Below are 16,231 nucleotides of genomic sequence, written 5' to 3' on the forward strand. Positions count from 1 at the left end.
TGTGGCTGTTTATATTGAGCAAATCTTTAACCAAATCCTGCTTGAGCAAAGCAGGATTCGACTCGGTTTGAATCGGTTCGGCTCGGTTCTTTATGAACATGTGACCAGTGGCGTCAAAAGCGTCGTTTTTGACGGCAACATAATTGCTTTCGGAAGTTATAACTAATGGTGAATATTAAATAACTGATGATAATATATAAGTAATAATGTAAACATGTATTTTACAGCGTAGACGTTATATACTTAATGGGAAATGTGTTAGTCAATAGGTCTTTTACAAACATCTGTAAATTATAATAGAAGCATGAGAGGTTTTTATGCTTAAATAGAACTTTTAATCATATATTAATATTGCATATGAAACTAAAAATGCTGCAGCAGACAGGGCGAGTAGTTGCATTTCATTATTGGTTCCACCATCGGATAAGGGCGTCTGTCAAATGCTGTAAATGTAAATGTAAATGATTTTGGCCACTAGATGTCGCTATTGTGCAGACCAGTCCCTTCTATCTGCGCATGCGTCAGTCTGAACCACTTCTGTAATTTTAGAGGTGTTGTGTAAATGAAACTGTACAGAAGTTACATTATAGAGTAAACGTTCAAGTTAAGACCAGACGTCTCATAGGTGAGTAAAAATCATGCCAGTTCAGACCAGAACATTTTTTTTATAATAGAGGTCTTCGGCTATTTTGTGGGTTAATATACTGTACAATAGTATGACCCATATAGTCGTTATAAAACGATTATAGGCTTTAAAAGTCGCCCTATTTGTCCACACTTCCATAAGAAAGTGATTGGAAACTGAAGTCAAAGTATACTTCGTAAAGTGAAACGGTTGACTCAGTGGAGCTGGTTCATGAGATTCGCTCTTTTTTTGTTAAATGAAGCAGTTGAGTCAGTGAATTGTGTTCAGGAGATTCACACATCTCTTGTTCAATGACTCGGGTGCTATAATAAATAAGGCTAAGAAGATTCGCTCATGTCGAGTTCATTAAAATCAGGTTCAGGAAATGTGTTCATCTGTTTTATGAATCAGTTGACTAAGTGAATCAGGTTCAGGAGATTCTTTCATCTCTCCTTCAGTGAATCAGGTTCAGGAGAGTTGCTCATCTCTTGTTCAATGAATCAAGTTAAGGAGATTCGCTCATCTCCCGTTCATTAAAATCAAGTTCAGGAAATTCGTTCATTTTTTGTTCTATGAAACAATTGACTCGGTGAACCAGGTTCAGGAGAGTCGCTCATCTCTTGATCATTGAGTCAAATCGATTTCATAAGTTCACCATGAATATAAATGGAATGTGTTTCAGTGTATGCAGTTGGAAGTCTTTGTATTGTATACATCTCTAAACATGGGCATGCATGATTATGACTGACAGTGTTCGTTTGTCCACATGAATGATGACTGATAGCGTCTTAAAGCTTATCAAGCAAACACACACCAGCCCGTGTTCAGACCCTATTTTAATGTTTTGTCACTGCTAAGACATTCATTCTCCAAAGGCCAATCCATGCTATAACATTAACCAAAAGAAAAGTTCAGGGTTTCTTCACACATACTGAGCAAAATCTAGAAGACCTTATGAAACACGGGCAGATATGTTGGGAAATTAGTTTTCTATTGTGTTATCTTTTGCCTGGCTCACTTCATTCAGGTTAGAATTTTTATTTCCTCAGGTAACATGTTTGGTTGTGTGGTGGTCGGCGTCGGCATAGCAGGTAAGGTCAGGATCCGAGACCTTCTCACACCACTGGCTTCCAGCGCTGCGGAAATCTTCACTCTTAAGGGCTTGGTGTCTAGGTCAGTGTCGTTTTGACTATTTCAACACAACTATCACATCCATGAAACTATCTGTCTAGCTTAAAATGGTGGAACCACTGGAGGAGATTGTTGTGAAAAATCTTAGTAAAAATAATTAAAGTATTATTCCTTACAATACTATAACCAAAGTAAAGTATTAAGCCTTGCAAAATAATACAATTGGTGTCATAAGACATATGTAGGCGATGTTGTAGGCCAGATGTAAACAAGAAAAGATGTTTATTGTAATCATAAACTTAGTAAAAAATAACCAGCCTAGTCAGTCTGAGCTCTCTGATCAACAATGTGTGAGGAAGTAAGTTCAAGTCAAAAGTTTAGCTGAAACAGGACTCATGAAGGGAGTAGGGCGAGACAGCTGAATCAGGCTGAATCCTGCTGATTCTGAGATTCAGGGTCTAAGGGAAAAGTAGAAATTTAGTAGAAATAGAGAAACTAAGGCTTAAAATATGCACATGCAAGCCCAGTCTGGAAAGGGACAGACTGGGATCATAATGTTCAGTTCATAGGTTCAGTAAGCTTAAGGAGTCAACATAGAACAACACTTATATACAAAGCAACATTATAACAGCAATGGCTTAGCAAAAAACAGCAATACAACATAACCGATATAATCAAGAACTTATCATAATTCCAACTCATAAAGAGAACATATAATCAATCAATTATATAATCAGTAGAAATCATATACAGCATAGAATAGTTAGAAATGAAATAAGGAAACTTACTCATTGTAGCTGTAAAAGAGGATTAATTCACAAGACGTCTGTGTTATGGAAGACCGAGTGGCAAATAACTCAAGAATAAGAAGAGACAAGATGATCTGTGGATGCACATTTTTAACATTTTTAACAAAGCATACATTTTAATAACAATGAGGAAGTAAGTCGGGAAAAACAACAGGGCAGACTTGTTTTTCTGATAAATTAAAAGGGCAAACTTACTTGTTTTTCTGGGAAATAAGGGGAGGTCTTATATTGAGGAGAGTTCCTTTGGAGGGGGCTTTTTGCTTGCTTGCTTGCTTTTTTTTTGTTCGAATGTTTTGGGTGGCAGAGGGATGCTCGCTTGGGTTTTTTCATTTGATCGCTTTTGACTTAATTTTTCCTTGAGCTCAATGGACTTGTTGGCTGATTGGTTGCAATAAAGAAGTTCGCTCATTCTCATTGGAGAGTCTTCTCATTGTTTAATTTGTATCAATTTTAGTGTTAACCATAAAGTTTAGTTTAAATAAATTGTTAAATAGTTCATTTAATAGTAAATAGTTAATATTTAATATTCGGCTAAAGGTCTGAAAGTGCGGTGCACCCTGCCATATGTCCACTCGGAGGCGGGCTCTGAGTTCCGACAAGATATAACCAATGGGAATACTCACGTTAATAATCGGTTTATGTGAATTAAAAAAATAAACCATTCGATGTATAAATCAGGAACTGTATCTACAAAGTGGTTCAAGGCGATTTGTGAACTGTAAATGGAGGACGTTGTTGTGACGTTTTTCGGTGCGTAAAACCCGATGTAGCCTCGCGTCTCTAAGCGTAGGTCTACTGTCAAAGATTTTGTTTAATGGCTTTCCTGCATGTAGGAGGATGCTGGATGAGGTGCAGGGAGTCCGACAGATGCCTCTGGAGGAGGCGCTGACCCGCAGTGACGTTCAGGTGGCCTTCATCTGCACAGAAAACACCAGCCATGAAGACTACATCAGGTGCCTGTGCTGAATAACAAACAAATAATAAACCTCTAGCAGGAAAAATTAATAGATTCATTTATTTTCGCTCAGCCCTTTTCTTGAAGCAGGGAAACACGTGTCTGTGGAATATCCCATGGTGCTCAGCTACAACGCCGTCGCTGACCTCATGGCCCAGGCACAAAGGAAGGGTGAGCGAATATTCAGTCATAAGTCTAAAATACGTAAAATGACTCAGCGGCAATAGAAACACCACCGAACCTAAGGGATCGATCTCGTCTCCAGGTTTAATCCTGCACGAGGAGCACATCGAGCTCCTCACTCCTGCCTTCAAGCAGCTGAAGAAAGATGTAGCTGGAAAGCAGCTGGAAGAAGGAAGCCTGCATTTCACAGGTACGATCACATCTGCAAGTTCTCCCCACGGCAGCACGTGACCATGTTTATCCCCTGTTTCGTGTCCCGGCGCAGGAGGTCCACTAAAGAGTGGGTCTGGGTTCCTCGCGTTCAGCGGCATGTCCCGACTTACCTGGCTGGTGGATCTTTTTGGAGAGCTCAGCGTTAAAGCAGCGACAATGGACGAACAGCCGGAGAAGAAACACTCAAAGATGACGGTCCAACTGTTAACCAAAGACCAGAAGTGAGTCCACTATTACACAGACTCAAACTATGACGCTAGCTCCTAGCCACAAGTTTAGCATTGTGGAATTAAAAATTAGTAAATTCTCAGCACATCATTTGAACTAACTCAATCCCAGTGACTTGAAATAAGTGTTGAAATTGTTGTTTTGAAATCATGAGATAAAATAACATAACTCGATAATAACGTGTAGAAAAATGAGAACTCAATGTCTTGAAATAACAGGATAATTTTTTTAGCTATCTTAAAATAATGAGATAATTCAAAATAATGTCAAAATGACAAGACACCAATTACAAACTAACATATCTTGAGAATGACAATGTCTAGGGGAAAAGTGAGGTGCTGTCTTTAAATAACGGGGTGTTATATTGAGCTATCTTGAAATAACAAGTTATGATGTCGTAACGATAAACAATGCCTAGAAAATCAAGGCGATAACTAAAAAAATGTCTTGTATTAACAAGATAACTCCAAATAACCAAGATAACTAACATTTCCTGAAATAACAGCATAATGACTCAAAATACCTACAGGAACGCATAATAATCGTCATAATCGAGGTACAATCGTGCAGATCTCTGTCTTTTGTATATACGTGTTCCGCGCAGACCCCTGACCTGGACAGAGGAACGTGCCGAAGGCTTGAGCCGCGGCAAACACATCCACCTGCGCTTCAGCACCTGCACCATGACCGAGTTTCCGGTCGGCGTCCAGGAGCCCGTGGGATTGTTCATGCAGGACACGGTGCTGTTCGGGAGCAAGCTGCAGGGCTCCGTGCCACCAGAACAACTCCAAGCAGAGAGGAGTCGAATCCTTCACTGCTTCGAGCTGGCTGAGGAGATCAGAACACACTGTCAGGGCACGACGGCCTGAAATAACTTAGAAGAGAGAGAAAGGGAAAGGGGCGGGGCAGGACCATACATGAACCCATAGATCCGAATCAGGGATTCTATCTCGTAGCTTTTATACACGCTAGCAATTCATGCCGAGGTCAAAAAGTCGCAGCATTAATAACAAGTTTGAAATTTTTTTTTCTAATACAGCTACATATTCCTGAAGCTCTGACACCAAGTTAAAGCACGTCTTGCTGGAACAGTGCATCCAGGCGACGTGACGTGGGTTCGGTTTTAAGCACAGCCTAAGCAGCCTTGTGACCTCTTAAGATATTTAAACAAAAATAAATAGAATAAATGCATGTGTAAAGTGCATTATATTACTGGGTTTAGACCTACGCTACATAGTGAAACTTATTATTATTATTATTAGGATAACAGCATAATGTTTAAATTCCACAAACACACAAGTTAGCACACAGTTCCATGATCCTGTATTTAGGTTAAGAACATTACATATAACATAATATCTGTCTAGCTATAATACAAAATATACAATATTTATATACATCATTTATATTTAGCCTCATTTTGTGGTTTTCTACCCTTTTTTTTATATATTGTCCAGTCTTGCACAAATGATAACACAGTAAAATAAAAAAAAGTTCAAGAAGCCGTGGTCGTGTGGAATAAACAGAGTGAAACCTGTGAGATCCTGAAGCTCGTGGCCAGAAATGCATACAGAACATATCAGGTATGATAAGATGATGACTTGGTGGAGAAGTAAGACGTCACACCCTGACTGTACCTCCTGTTTAAGATGACGAATAATCAGCTAGGCCACATGAGCCGAGACCTTTTTTGTTTTGTCCCTCTTCAAAAATACTGTTCATCTTATTCACCCAGTATAAGAAAGCAAACTAATCTATAAACAAGAAGAGATTCACGATAAAGTCTTTAAAAACGAACAGACCGGGCTTCGTAAAAGGACGTCGGTTTTGTTTACGGTTGAATAGAAAGAAAAAGAAGGAGGAACTGATGGATGGAAACTTTTGAAGTACCTCTGAACATCGGATTCGATTCGGATGCCGGATGATTTATTTTGATATTTAACTAAAAAAAAAAAAAACGGTTTGATCTCTAACGTTATTAATGCTAGAGTTAATTAGAAGTCTGACGCTAACTAATCTCGGACACAATCGGTCAAAAGACACGTCCACCTGACGTTAGCATTTCTTTTTTTTTTTTCCTGGACTACTTTAACAGAAATTCCAAGCAGGTTTGGAAATTCTTTGAGTGAACAAACTTGTATGTCTTCTTGCGTCATCAACCGACTGGAAATATTTAAATGAAAAGAAAAAAAAAGGAAAATGTGACAAAAATTTTGTTTTTTTTTTTTTTTTTTTTTTTTTTAAAAAGAGAGCAATGTCCTGGATTAGCATACTGTACAATGTCTGTTTCCAGGATCACGGCGAGAGAAGAGGAATGGCGCTGAACGCTCTCCGTAAGCGAACTGACGAAGAAAACAAACAAAAAAAAAAAAACACGTTTGCTGCCATCACCCTCACGTAGACTTCTGTCTGTAGTGAAGCGTCAGGTCTCCGCCGCTCTTCCAGATAAAATACTTCACGGTCCTCAAGTCCATGTTTGGATCCAGAACCTAAAAAAAAGAAGGTAGAAAACAAATTACATAAGCATCTAAAAGCAGGTTAAATAGAACAAACTCTGTCTGTGTGTGTGTGTGTGTGAGAGAGAGAGAAGAGAGACCTGATCCTGGCACATGAGTTCGATTTTTTCCTCAGCGAGCATGGCCATGTCTTCTTCCTTCTCCTGCTCTCCGGGCTTCTCCGTTCCCGATGAGCTTGTGGTCTGAGACTCCGTGTCCAGGTTGATGATCTTCTCATAGACGTGCTCCATCACCTTCCTCACCTGCAGCATGTCGCTGGCCGACAGACGGTCCCTAAACATGCCGGGGGACGTACGTGTTAACTCTAACCGAAAGAAAATCCCTCCGTACAGTTTGATGATATCGCAATTTGGTGGCGTGAAGCTTAGCAACGTTTCTATCAATGGAGTTAGTTTAACTTTTCTAGATTTAAATATGACCGATGACTTTATCTTGGAAAACGTCTCCATCGTAGAGCAGAAAACATGTTAAAAGTTTTTAAAAGGACATCAATTTACACAGAAGCCCAGAACCGATAATGACATATAATTAAACGTCTTTATGAAAAAAAATATGAATTTTTTTTTTAAATGAGAGAGTTTAAAATAACATAACTCCAAATAACATCTTCGAACAAGATAACCACGATGGTTTGAAATAACGAGATAGATCAAAAGAACATCTCTCGAAACAAGTTAATGTCTTGAGATAACAAGATAGTGAGTCAAAATATAATCTTAGGGAGGAAAAACAAGATAACTAACAATCTCTTAAATTAACAGGATGTTTATTCATTCATATTCTACCGCATATCTGAACTACCTCGGGTCACGGGGAGCCTGTGCCTATCTCAGGCGTCATCAGGCATCGATGCCAATCAACCTACCATGCATGTCTTTGGACCAGGGGAGGAAACCGGAGTACCCGGAGGAAACCCCCGAGGCACGGGGAGAACATGCAAACTCCACACACACAAGGCAGAGGCGGGAATCGAACCCCCAACCCTAGAGGTGTGAGGCGAACATGCTAACCACTAAGCCACCGTGCCCCCCCTTAACAGGATGTTATTTTGAGTCATCTTGAACTAAATAAAATAAATAAAATAAAATATCTCGTAATAAAGAGATAACTCAAAACAATGCATCTTGGAATAATGAGAACTCAAAAGATGAGATAGAGATAGATAAAGAAACGTATCGTAAAGAAAAAGGTGCATTACTTCTTGAGCGTTTTTGCCCCGGAGGATGAGTGAGGCTGTAGGTAGAACGGGATCTTGTTGAATTTAGGCATGTTTTTCTAGAACACAAGACAAAAACAAATCGATTAGACACTTTTGTAATATGATGATGATGAAAGCAGAGATACACACCTACGTAATGAGCAAATAGCGAATACAAGTATATGTAAACTGTTTAAGTGACAGCTACCAAACATTTAAACACTCACGTCAACGGTTATGTCAATGACCCACTGAGGAACGGTTTCATTAAGCAACATGGACTCCGTTTCTCCACCGGAGTCTCGACACAACAACCTACAGGGAAACAAAGACAAGCGGAAGTTGTTCATTTCATTTAAACACAAATTCCTCTGTGTTTGAAAATCTTGGGGACTTGAATCCAAAACGGACGTCGGCGGAAATTTACACGGATTTAGATTAGTTGCTTAAGGGATAGAAAATACTGACCGTGAAGAAATTTGCAGTTAAACGTGATAAAAAAATTCAATAAAAGTGAAGTTAAAATAAAAATCCTCAGGTACTCACTGAAAATCTGGGCTTACCTGAACAGCGTCCTTCCCCCTGCCTCGCCGAAGATCACCGGAGTGTGTGGAGGCACCTGGAAATAGCCGTTGCCTTTCTGAAGCCGGTTCTCTGGCTCACCGTTGACTACAGAAGCAAAGAAACCGGACACGGATCCGGAAAAAAAAAATCTCTAACCTTGTGTAATCGTGTTTTATTATTTTGCTTTTTTTTTTTTTTTTAGATGTGAGCTTTTACCGTGATTAACTTCTCCTTCCTCCTCTTCCATCTGATTGATGTGTGTTCGAGGCCAGAACTCGAGCAGAGCTTGGAGCAGCAGTCCTCCTAGATTTACTGGGTGAAAAAAATAACATACTAAACCAGCTGCGGTTCGAACAAAAGACCGTCCAAAAAAGTTCATCAGCAAAGAGAGCTTACGCTTCGGGTCCGAACCATCCGGACTTGTAAAGCCGGCATCTTTGGCGGACACCCAGGCGGCAAAGCAGTCGCTCTCATCCAACGTGATAGTCAGCATCTAAGAAGTGACAAAATACGTCACATTTTTTAAATTTGCTTCTATTAAAAAAAAAAAAAGCCCTCTTAAGCGGACACTCACCCCTGTTTTAAGGTCCACCGAAAACCAGTTGGGCACATAGACCATCTTGAAGCGCTTCTTGATCTCCTCGTCGAACTCCACTTTGCCGAGGTCCTCCCCTTTACACGCCTAATGAAATCAAACGCGTCGTCAAGCCTCCAGGAAAAAAACAGAATACTTCATAAAAATCAATTACGCAGAGCTTGACCTTGAGCACATCCCAGAATGCCACGTTGTTGTTGGTGTCTTTGGTGAGGATGTGTCTCTTGTCGTTCAGGATGTGACACTGAATAATACTGGCACCACCTACAAACACACAAAGAAACCCTTAGACGTCGGTCACCTTTTTTTAAAACCCTAGCGATTGTGACATGCCATGTTCATTGACCTTATTTCAGTACCCAATAACATATTAATGGCAAAACTCTAATTTCACTTGATTCGACACGTTTTGCCACGACAATATACAAGCAACATGCATGTATATGTTTGTATTTTTGAGATGTTCAACAGGTCCATAAAACACATATTTAAGTTTACTTTTGCAGACTTTTCTACCCTGGGTTATGTAGACCTGAGACTTTGTTACGACTTTGTTGTGAAAATCATTGTTGTTCATACATTCACATAAAACTACACACTGATTAATTTGTCGACACTTTTTGTTTGAATGGGAGTGTCAACGCCCACGAATACTAATGAATTATCACACCTTTGGCGACAATGGCCCACCCACTAATGTCCTAAATGTAAGAGCTCAGAAGAGACATGTCACTAGCTCTGTCTAACAGGAAATGGGCTTGAGTTGAGTTTACCTTTAATAGCCTGCTCAGGTTGTGTACACAGTGGGGTCAGAGGGGCGCTGCAATCGTTGTCGTAGTCCCCCGATGCTCGGAAGTTGTGCATTCCCTTCAAAGGCTGATGGAGAAAAAGCAAGCGTGAGAAGAAAAAATTTGAAGGTGTAATGTTACTATAGAAACCACAGAGTATTAGAACCAATCAAGAATCAGGATGTTAGTCTTTAAATGTCGATATGCGTCTCAGCAGTACCCATTTGTTAACGCAAGATTTGGTTGTGGACACCCAGATGGCAGGAGGAGGGTCTGCTGAGCGGTCCAGCTCCATCTGAACACAAGGGTTAGAAGGCGACAAGACACAAAGACAGAATTAATTCCCCCGGAAACGGTTTTGGCTTCAAATCCGAAGATACGTGATAACAGCCTGACAAATTATCCTAAAGATACTGGACTTCCTGAAAATAATTGCGGAAGCTGAAACATTAGGGATGAAACAGTGCTAATGGTTAAATTTGGTTTAATCTGGCTTGTCTTCCTGGTCGTTATCTGCATCCCTTAGGTTTACATTATAATGATATGACAGACCTAAAAGACCCATATGTGGAAAGGAATTAGTTTTTTTTTTTTTTTTTTTTTTTGGGGGGGGGGGGGGCCCCATTATGGATTCATACATTAATTTGGCCACCAGGTGGCACTAATGTAAAAAGATAAATCACCACTCACTCTGAGAACAGGAGCCTTCTCTTCACATAGGAGTACACGGATGTCTGGGTTGCGCAGGTCTGTGCAGTAGACCTTACGGTCACGTCCTCCTGAGTAGACGTGTGTAAAGGCTTCGTTGGCCTGCAGCGCCCACACGCCCTCGTCATGTACACGGTACGTAGCGATGCAGCGCTGCTGACCCAGAGACCACAGTCGTATGGTACCATCCGAGCTCCCGGACAGACACTGGATGTAGACAGGTACAACATAAACCAGGTTAACGCTCCAAATGAACACTTCATCCAACAGACCAGAGATGGAGGTGAAGTTAAAACACCTACCTGAGTACCATCTCTGTTTAATAATAATGACTTCACGTTGTCTGTGTGTCCTTTCAGCTTCATGAGTTTAGCGCATGTCCGAGGATCCCAGACCCTTAGGACCTGCCAAAATAAAAAAAGACAGTAAAAGACAGTAATGAGCATATGCTGTTCCGGTTCCTAGCAAACCACGAGCTTTGATGTGACAGATGTTGGAGTACAAACTGTAAAACAGAATAAGACATAGACACACTAAACCTTAAACGTTTACAAAGCCACTAATCAACAAAAGCAAGCTGCAAAATTACGGTGCTTGGCCCCCTGAGTGTTAGTCTGCTTTTAGGGGAGGAAAACAAAAATCTCAGACCTTTTCGGTTGATCCTGAGACTATGACGGTGCCCAACTGGTTCATAGCAAGGCTGTAGATCGAGTCTTTGTTCCCACTCAGAGAGGAAGCTGCCACGAAAAACAGGTCATAATCGATCAGATTAGCTCAGTATTGATTATAACGTGTCAAATCCTCAAGAGGTGAGAGATGTCAGCTCACTGGTAACTGTGTTATTGGAGGCGGTCAAAGCCGTGAGTGTGTTTACGTCCCACAGAAAGATCTGTCGGTCCAGCCCGGCGGACGCCACCAGCTCCTTGTCATTTGCATAAGCCAGGGCTTTGACATAGTCCTTATACACAAAACATTTATCATCATAATCCTCATAGAAAAATTATAGAACTTTACACATAATAAGTAAACAGTGTGTGATTTATATGAACTGGTAACCTTATGAGTTCTTAATGTGGACATGCAGAAGCCTTTATGTGCGTTCCACACTTTAACTGTAGTATCTGATGAAGCTGAAATCACTACAGGGAAAAAAAAAAAAAAAGATGTAACCCACATCAGAGAACTTTACCAATTAAGCAAGTCAGTAAGCAAGCAAGACAGTCAGTAAATCAGTAATAAGTCATTAGGTCAGTCAGTAAATCAGTAATAAGTCATGAAGACAGTCATTACATCAGTAATAAGTCATGGAGACAGTCATTAAATCAGTAATAAGTCATTAAGTCAGTCGTTAAATCAGTAATGAGTCATTAGGTCAGTCAGAAATTCAGTAATGGCAGTAGGTCAGTCAGTGAATCAGTAATAATTCATTAGATCAGTCATTAAATCAGTAATAAGTCATTAGGTCTATCATTTAATCAGTAACAAGTCATTAAGTCAGTCAGTAAATCAGTAATAAGTCATTAAGTCAGTCAGTAAATCAGTAATAAGTCATTAATTCAGTCAGTAAATAATTAATAAGTCATTGTCGGTCAGTAAATCAGTAATAAGTCATTCAGTAAATCAGAAATAAGTCATTAAGTCAGTCAGTAAATCAGCAATAAGTCATTAAGTCAGTCAGTAAATCAGTAATAAGTCATTAAGTCAGTCAGTAAATCAGTAATAAGTCATTAAGTCAGTCAGTAAATCAGTAATAAGTCATTATTTCAGTCAGTAAATCAGTAATAAGTCATTATTTCAGTCAATAAATCAGTAATATGTCATTAGGTCAGTCAGTAATTCAGTAGTAAGTCATTAGGTCAATCACTCTGTCAGTAAATCAGTAGTAAAAAACGAGTAGCAAGTCATTACATCAGTCAGTAACTCAGTAAGTATTCTGACAGCAAATCAGCAATACGTTAAGCAGTTAGTTAAGTAGGTCAATCATTAAGTCAGTCAGTAAATACTCAGTCTTTAAATCAGTAATAAGTCGTTAAGTCAATTGATAAGTAAGTTATTAAGTCATCAAGTGCTAAAATCTGTCAGTAACTCATCAAGGCAGTTAGTCAGTCAGTAATAAGTAATTAAGTCATTAGATAAACAAGTCACTCAGTACATAAGTAATAAGCCAGATATGTAGGTTGGTCAGTTAATACAGTAGATATGTAGGACAGTCATTATGTCATTAAGACCGTCAGTGGGTCTAAGTCTGTCAGCAGGATGTCAGTCAGCAAATCAGGAAGTCCTCCAATAATAATAAATGTAATACATTTAGTAGATAAGTCAGACAGTAAGTCAATTGATTCAGTAGGTCAGGCAGTTATAGTAATTAAATAAAATCAGTAAGTCTTCAAGTCTGTGACTTTGAAATAATTCACATAAAAATATAATAAAACTTCAGATAAGACTTACATGTTTTTCCATTACAGCAGAGTACTATATCATTAACCCAGTCAGTGTGGTGCTCCATCGAAGCTATATACGGATCCTGCTGCAATAAAACCCAGTGGTTACATTATACCAGAACCTTACGTTGTTTCTTACACATGACGTGTGAGGATGATGATGTCAGCAGTCATGTGGACAGTTTAATCTAAGTGATGCAGCAGCACTAGATTGTGAATGAGGTACACAGTATACATGAGTGCTGATTATAAGGAACTACTTTATCTTTCCATTCTCTTCTGATAAAACTCTAAGTACAATTTAATAAAACTATTCTATTAACTCAATTCTGATAAACCTGTTGCGTTCAAATTTAATACAGCTATTTTTTTCCAGATAAAACCCTATTCTGGCAAAAATGTATTCTATTCTGATAAAACTCTATTCTGCTCTATTGTACCAAAACGTGTTGTATTCTATTATAATAAAATAATTTTTTATAATATTCTATTTTGACTAAACTCTAATTCTAATTTAGCACTGAACTCCACTGCATTCTAGTCCGCTAAAACTATTCTATCAAAAATGTACTGTATTCTATTCTGATAAAACTCTATTCTGCTATATTGTCACAAAAATGTGTTGCATTCTATTATGACAAATCTCTATGGTATTCTAATACAACTCTATTCTTAATATTACTTCATTGTAGTATGAATGTATTCTTCCAAAATGTGTTTTCTATTCTGATTAAACTCCATTCTACTATATTGTCAGAAAAATGTGTTGTATTCTATTATAATAAACTCTATGGTATTCTAATACAACTTCATTGCAGTCTGACTGTATTCTTCCAAAAATGTACTATAATCTATTCTGACATAAAACTCTATTCTGCTATATTGTCACAAAAATGTGTTGCATTCTACTATGATAAATCTCTATGGTATTCTAATACAACTCTATTCTTAATACAACTTCATTGTAGTCAAACTGTATTCTTCTTAAATGTGTTGTTTTCTATTCTGATAAAACTCTATTCTACTATATTGTCACAAAAATGTCTCGTGTTCTATTATGATAAAACTCTATGGTATTCTAATACAACTCTATTCTTAATACTACTTCATTGTAGTTTGACTGTATTCTTCCTAAAATGTACTATAATCTATTCTGATAACTAAAAAAAAAACTTTGGTAATCTAATTTAATACAATTCTATTTTGAGGTCTATTCGGAGTGCTGTGAGTGAAGTTTGCTGTACTTTGTGCTGATTGATGCTCCATATGCGGATGATGGAGTCTCTGCCCGCGGTGAAGAGGCGGTTCAGAGTCGGATCCAGTTGCAGGGCGTTCACCCCATTACGATTGCACTTCTCTACCTCATCTCTTATCACATAGGAAACCTGAAAGCACACAGCAACATAACTTTACACTTTAAACCCATCACTTATCTAACATCCACCTTTTCCTCCAGGCACAAACGCTTCTACATTCATCACAAGTTTCTCCCAATCAGATGTGTGCTTGAAATAAAAGCGTGCCATGAACCCTCACATCCCCATTATGCTAGTTTGTAACTAGCTGTGCGCCTAATAAAAGCAACGCCTTTGTGTTAATTAAAACAAACCCACACACACTTAACATGGTGGTTATAGCAAAATAATATAATATGTAAATAATAAACAAAGTAGTTTAATTAAAAAAAATACATACAAAAAATGTCTAGCTAATATGCTAGCAAAACATGAGGGTTTTCTTTCCAACCCGTATTCAGACAATCCAATTCCGCCTACTGCAACACGATTGGCCAAAAAAGAGATCAATCTATGAAACAGCTTGTGAGTGCGAGTAAGCAGCCAATCAGTGTGCAGGAAACCGAATTTGACACAATACAGGTGCGGAAAAGGGAATATACCGTAAATTAGCCCTGCATTACCCAACATGCACTTTGATTTGGTTTACGGAAGCGACAGTGATTTAATTTAGATAAATACGAAAATAAATATCTTTCTAAAATCCTCAAGAGCTGATAACATGTGAATATTAAAACTAGTAAAATGCCTAATAAAATTATTACCTGGACTTTCCTCCGACCAGCAGCGTTTTGCCTGTGATGGGTCGCCATCTTTCATGTTGACACTCAACTAAACAGCATCACATCCGGGACATAAGTACGACATCCGGGACACAGGGAAAACTTTGTGTCAACGTCAACGCGTCGGCCATATTGTTAGGGTCTACATGTCATTGTATGCTAATGTAGCTGTGTAAACATCTTCAAGTTAAAGTTCATCAGACTTGATGTATACTTTTCCTTGTAGTTATCTTGGAAGCATTGTGTAATCCTATAGCATCCTCTTATTGGTGGATTTAAAAGACATTTGTCATTACCAGAGAAAGAATGAATTAGCCTCTTTACATTTGATAGCGTGCTGATTTTTATTCTTCGGACAAACAAGAACGGTTTATTTTTATTAAAAGTCTTTAAAAGCAAATTGACAAACTAGAATGTACTCAACAAGTATTAAGTGTAGTATTATATAATAAATATAGTATTGAGCACAAAATAACTAACCACCAGAAGACATATGAAAGTAATGACAGAAAATCTTCCGATTCTTGTATTTTGTTTTAACCAAAGCATGTTTTCAAGACAAAATTTATTTCAAATTTTCTATTATACAGTTTCTAACAATAAATAAATTGAAGCAAAAACATTTTCCTAAACTTTTAGGTGCAAACAGGAGAACAAACAAAAAAATATCATCTAAAATTATCATTTATCATCAGGAATTATCATCTAAAACTTATTAAACGTGTGCATGAATCGTGAACTTAACTATGGAAGGAGGATGTGTGTAAGCAAGGAGTCTCCAATCGTAACTAATCAGGAGCCAGACATGGTGCAGAATCTTTAGAATATCTGGTATGGCTGCTGGTTTTCATTCCATCCAATCCACATGCCACACCTCTGCAGGTTCTGCACTTGATTGTGTCGGAAATAAAACTTTCAGAAAGGACCGGAGAACACTTTTCTATACCATCTTGATGTAAAACAACAGAGGTTAAAGACCAAAATTGGAAAACATGAAGGGGACAAAAAAAAACAACAACAACAACAACAAGAAAATCCAAGGAAACGAAACAAACTGCCCCCTTCTCTGACTTGGGGGTCACAAGACTTCCTGTTAGGAGTTGACCAGAAATTTATAATGTAATTCTTAAGTGTCACCATAACCTGCTGTTTCACTTATCAGGTTGACCAAATGAAAAAGAAGGAGAAGAAGAAAAGCAG

The 16,231-nt window shown here is 38.4% G+C and overlaps 3 protein-coding genes and 1 long non-coding RNA gene across 8 annotated transcripts in view; 1 reads left to right on the top strand and 3 right to left on the bottom strand.

The window, feature by feature from the left end:
- The first annotated feature begins 27 nt into the window (after window positions 1–27).
- Window positions 28–5,647, top strand: blvra (biliverdin reductase A). Of its 3 annotated transcripts, none has more exons than XM_027148575.2 (7): window positions 28–168; window positions 1,675–1,798; window positions 3,399–3,518; window positions 3,594–3,691; window positions 3,786–3,893; window positions 3,969–4,137; window positions 4,749–5,647. In XM_027148575.2, the coding sequence occupies exons 2-7, from the start codon at window positions 1,680–1,682 to the stop codon at window positions 5,011–5,013; spliced, it is 879 nt and encodes a 292-aa protein (XP_027004376.2). In that variant the 5' UTR covers window positions 28–168; window positions 1,675–1,679; the 3' UTR covers window positions 5,014–5,647. The 3 variants fall into 3 exon arrangements, with proteins under 3 accessions (XP_027004376.2, XP_047666709.1, XP_027004375.2); XM_047810753.1 differs by lacking the exon at window positions 28–168 and adding an exon at window positions 473–625 and having other exon boundaries at window positions 4,715–5,647; XM_027148574.2 differs by lacking the exon at window positions 28–168 and adding an exon at window positions 473–625.
- LOC113644065 lies at window positions 2,022–3,402 on the bottom strand. Its single transcript, XR_003440932.2, has 2 exons — window positions 2,545–3,402; window positions 2,022–2,214 (listed from the first exon to the last, which is right to left on the bottom strand). It is a non-coding gene; the product is annotated as an uncharacterized LOC113644065 (long non-coding RNA).
- Window positions 5,451–15,165, bottom strand: wdr48b (WD repeat domain 48b). Of its 3 annotated transcripts, none has more exons than XM_027148573.2 (19): window positions 15,014–15,165; window positions 14,199–14,339; window positions 12,962–13,037; window positions 11,570–11,652; window positions 11,342–11,471; window positions 11,162–11,250; window positions 10,816–10,917; window positions 10,496–10,720; window positions 10,026–10,100; window positions 9,791–9,893; window positions 9,184–9,281; window positions 8,997–9,104; window positions 8,819–8,915; window positions 8,639–8,734; window positions 8,422–8,527; window positions 8,086–8,173; window positions 7,859–7,935; window positions 6,741–6,933; window positions 5,451–6,633 (listed from the first exon to the last, which is right to left on the bottom strand). In XM_027148573.2, the coding sequence occupies exons 1-19, from the start codon at window positions 15,059–15,061 to the stop codon at window positions 6,538–6,540; spliced, it is 2,031 nt and encodes a 676-aa protein (XP_027004374.2). In that variant the 5' UTR covers window positions 15,062–15,165; the 3' UTR covers window positions 5,451–6,537. The 3 variants fall into 3 exon arrangements, with proteins under 3 accessions (XP_027004374.2, XP_027004373.2, XP_047666701.1); XM_027148572.2 differs by having other exon boundaries at window positions 12,962–13,040; XM_047810745.1 differs by lacking the exon at window positions 15,014–15,165 and adding an exon at window positions 14,650–14,670 and having other exon boundaries at window positions 12,962–13,040.
- Window positions 15,166–15,350: 185 nt separating this feature from the next.
- Window positions 15,351–16,231, bottom strand: part of LOC113644064 (transcriptional repressor p66-alpha-like) — a 4,752-nt gene continuing 3,871 nt past the window's right edge. The window contains exon 3 of the mRNA XM_027148585.2: window positions 15,351–16,231. This exon is cut by the window's right edge and continues 285 nt beyond it. The gene's annotated coding sequence lies outside the window, so the exon portion shown is untranslated.

This window comes from Tachysurus fulvidraco, chromosome 1 (assembly GCF_022655615.1).
Source record: "Tachysurus fulvidraco isolate hzauxx_2018 chromosome 1, HZAU_PFXX_2.0, whole genome shotgun sequence".
Taxonomy (NCBI): domain Eukaryota; kingdom Metazoa; phylum Chordata; class Actinopteri; order Siluriformes; family Bagridae; genus Tachysurus; species Tachysurus fulvidraco.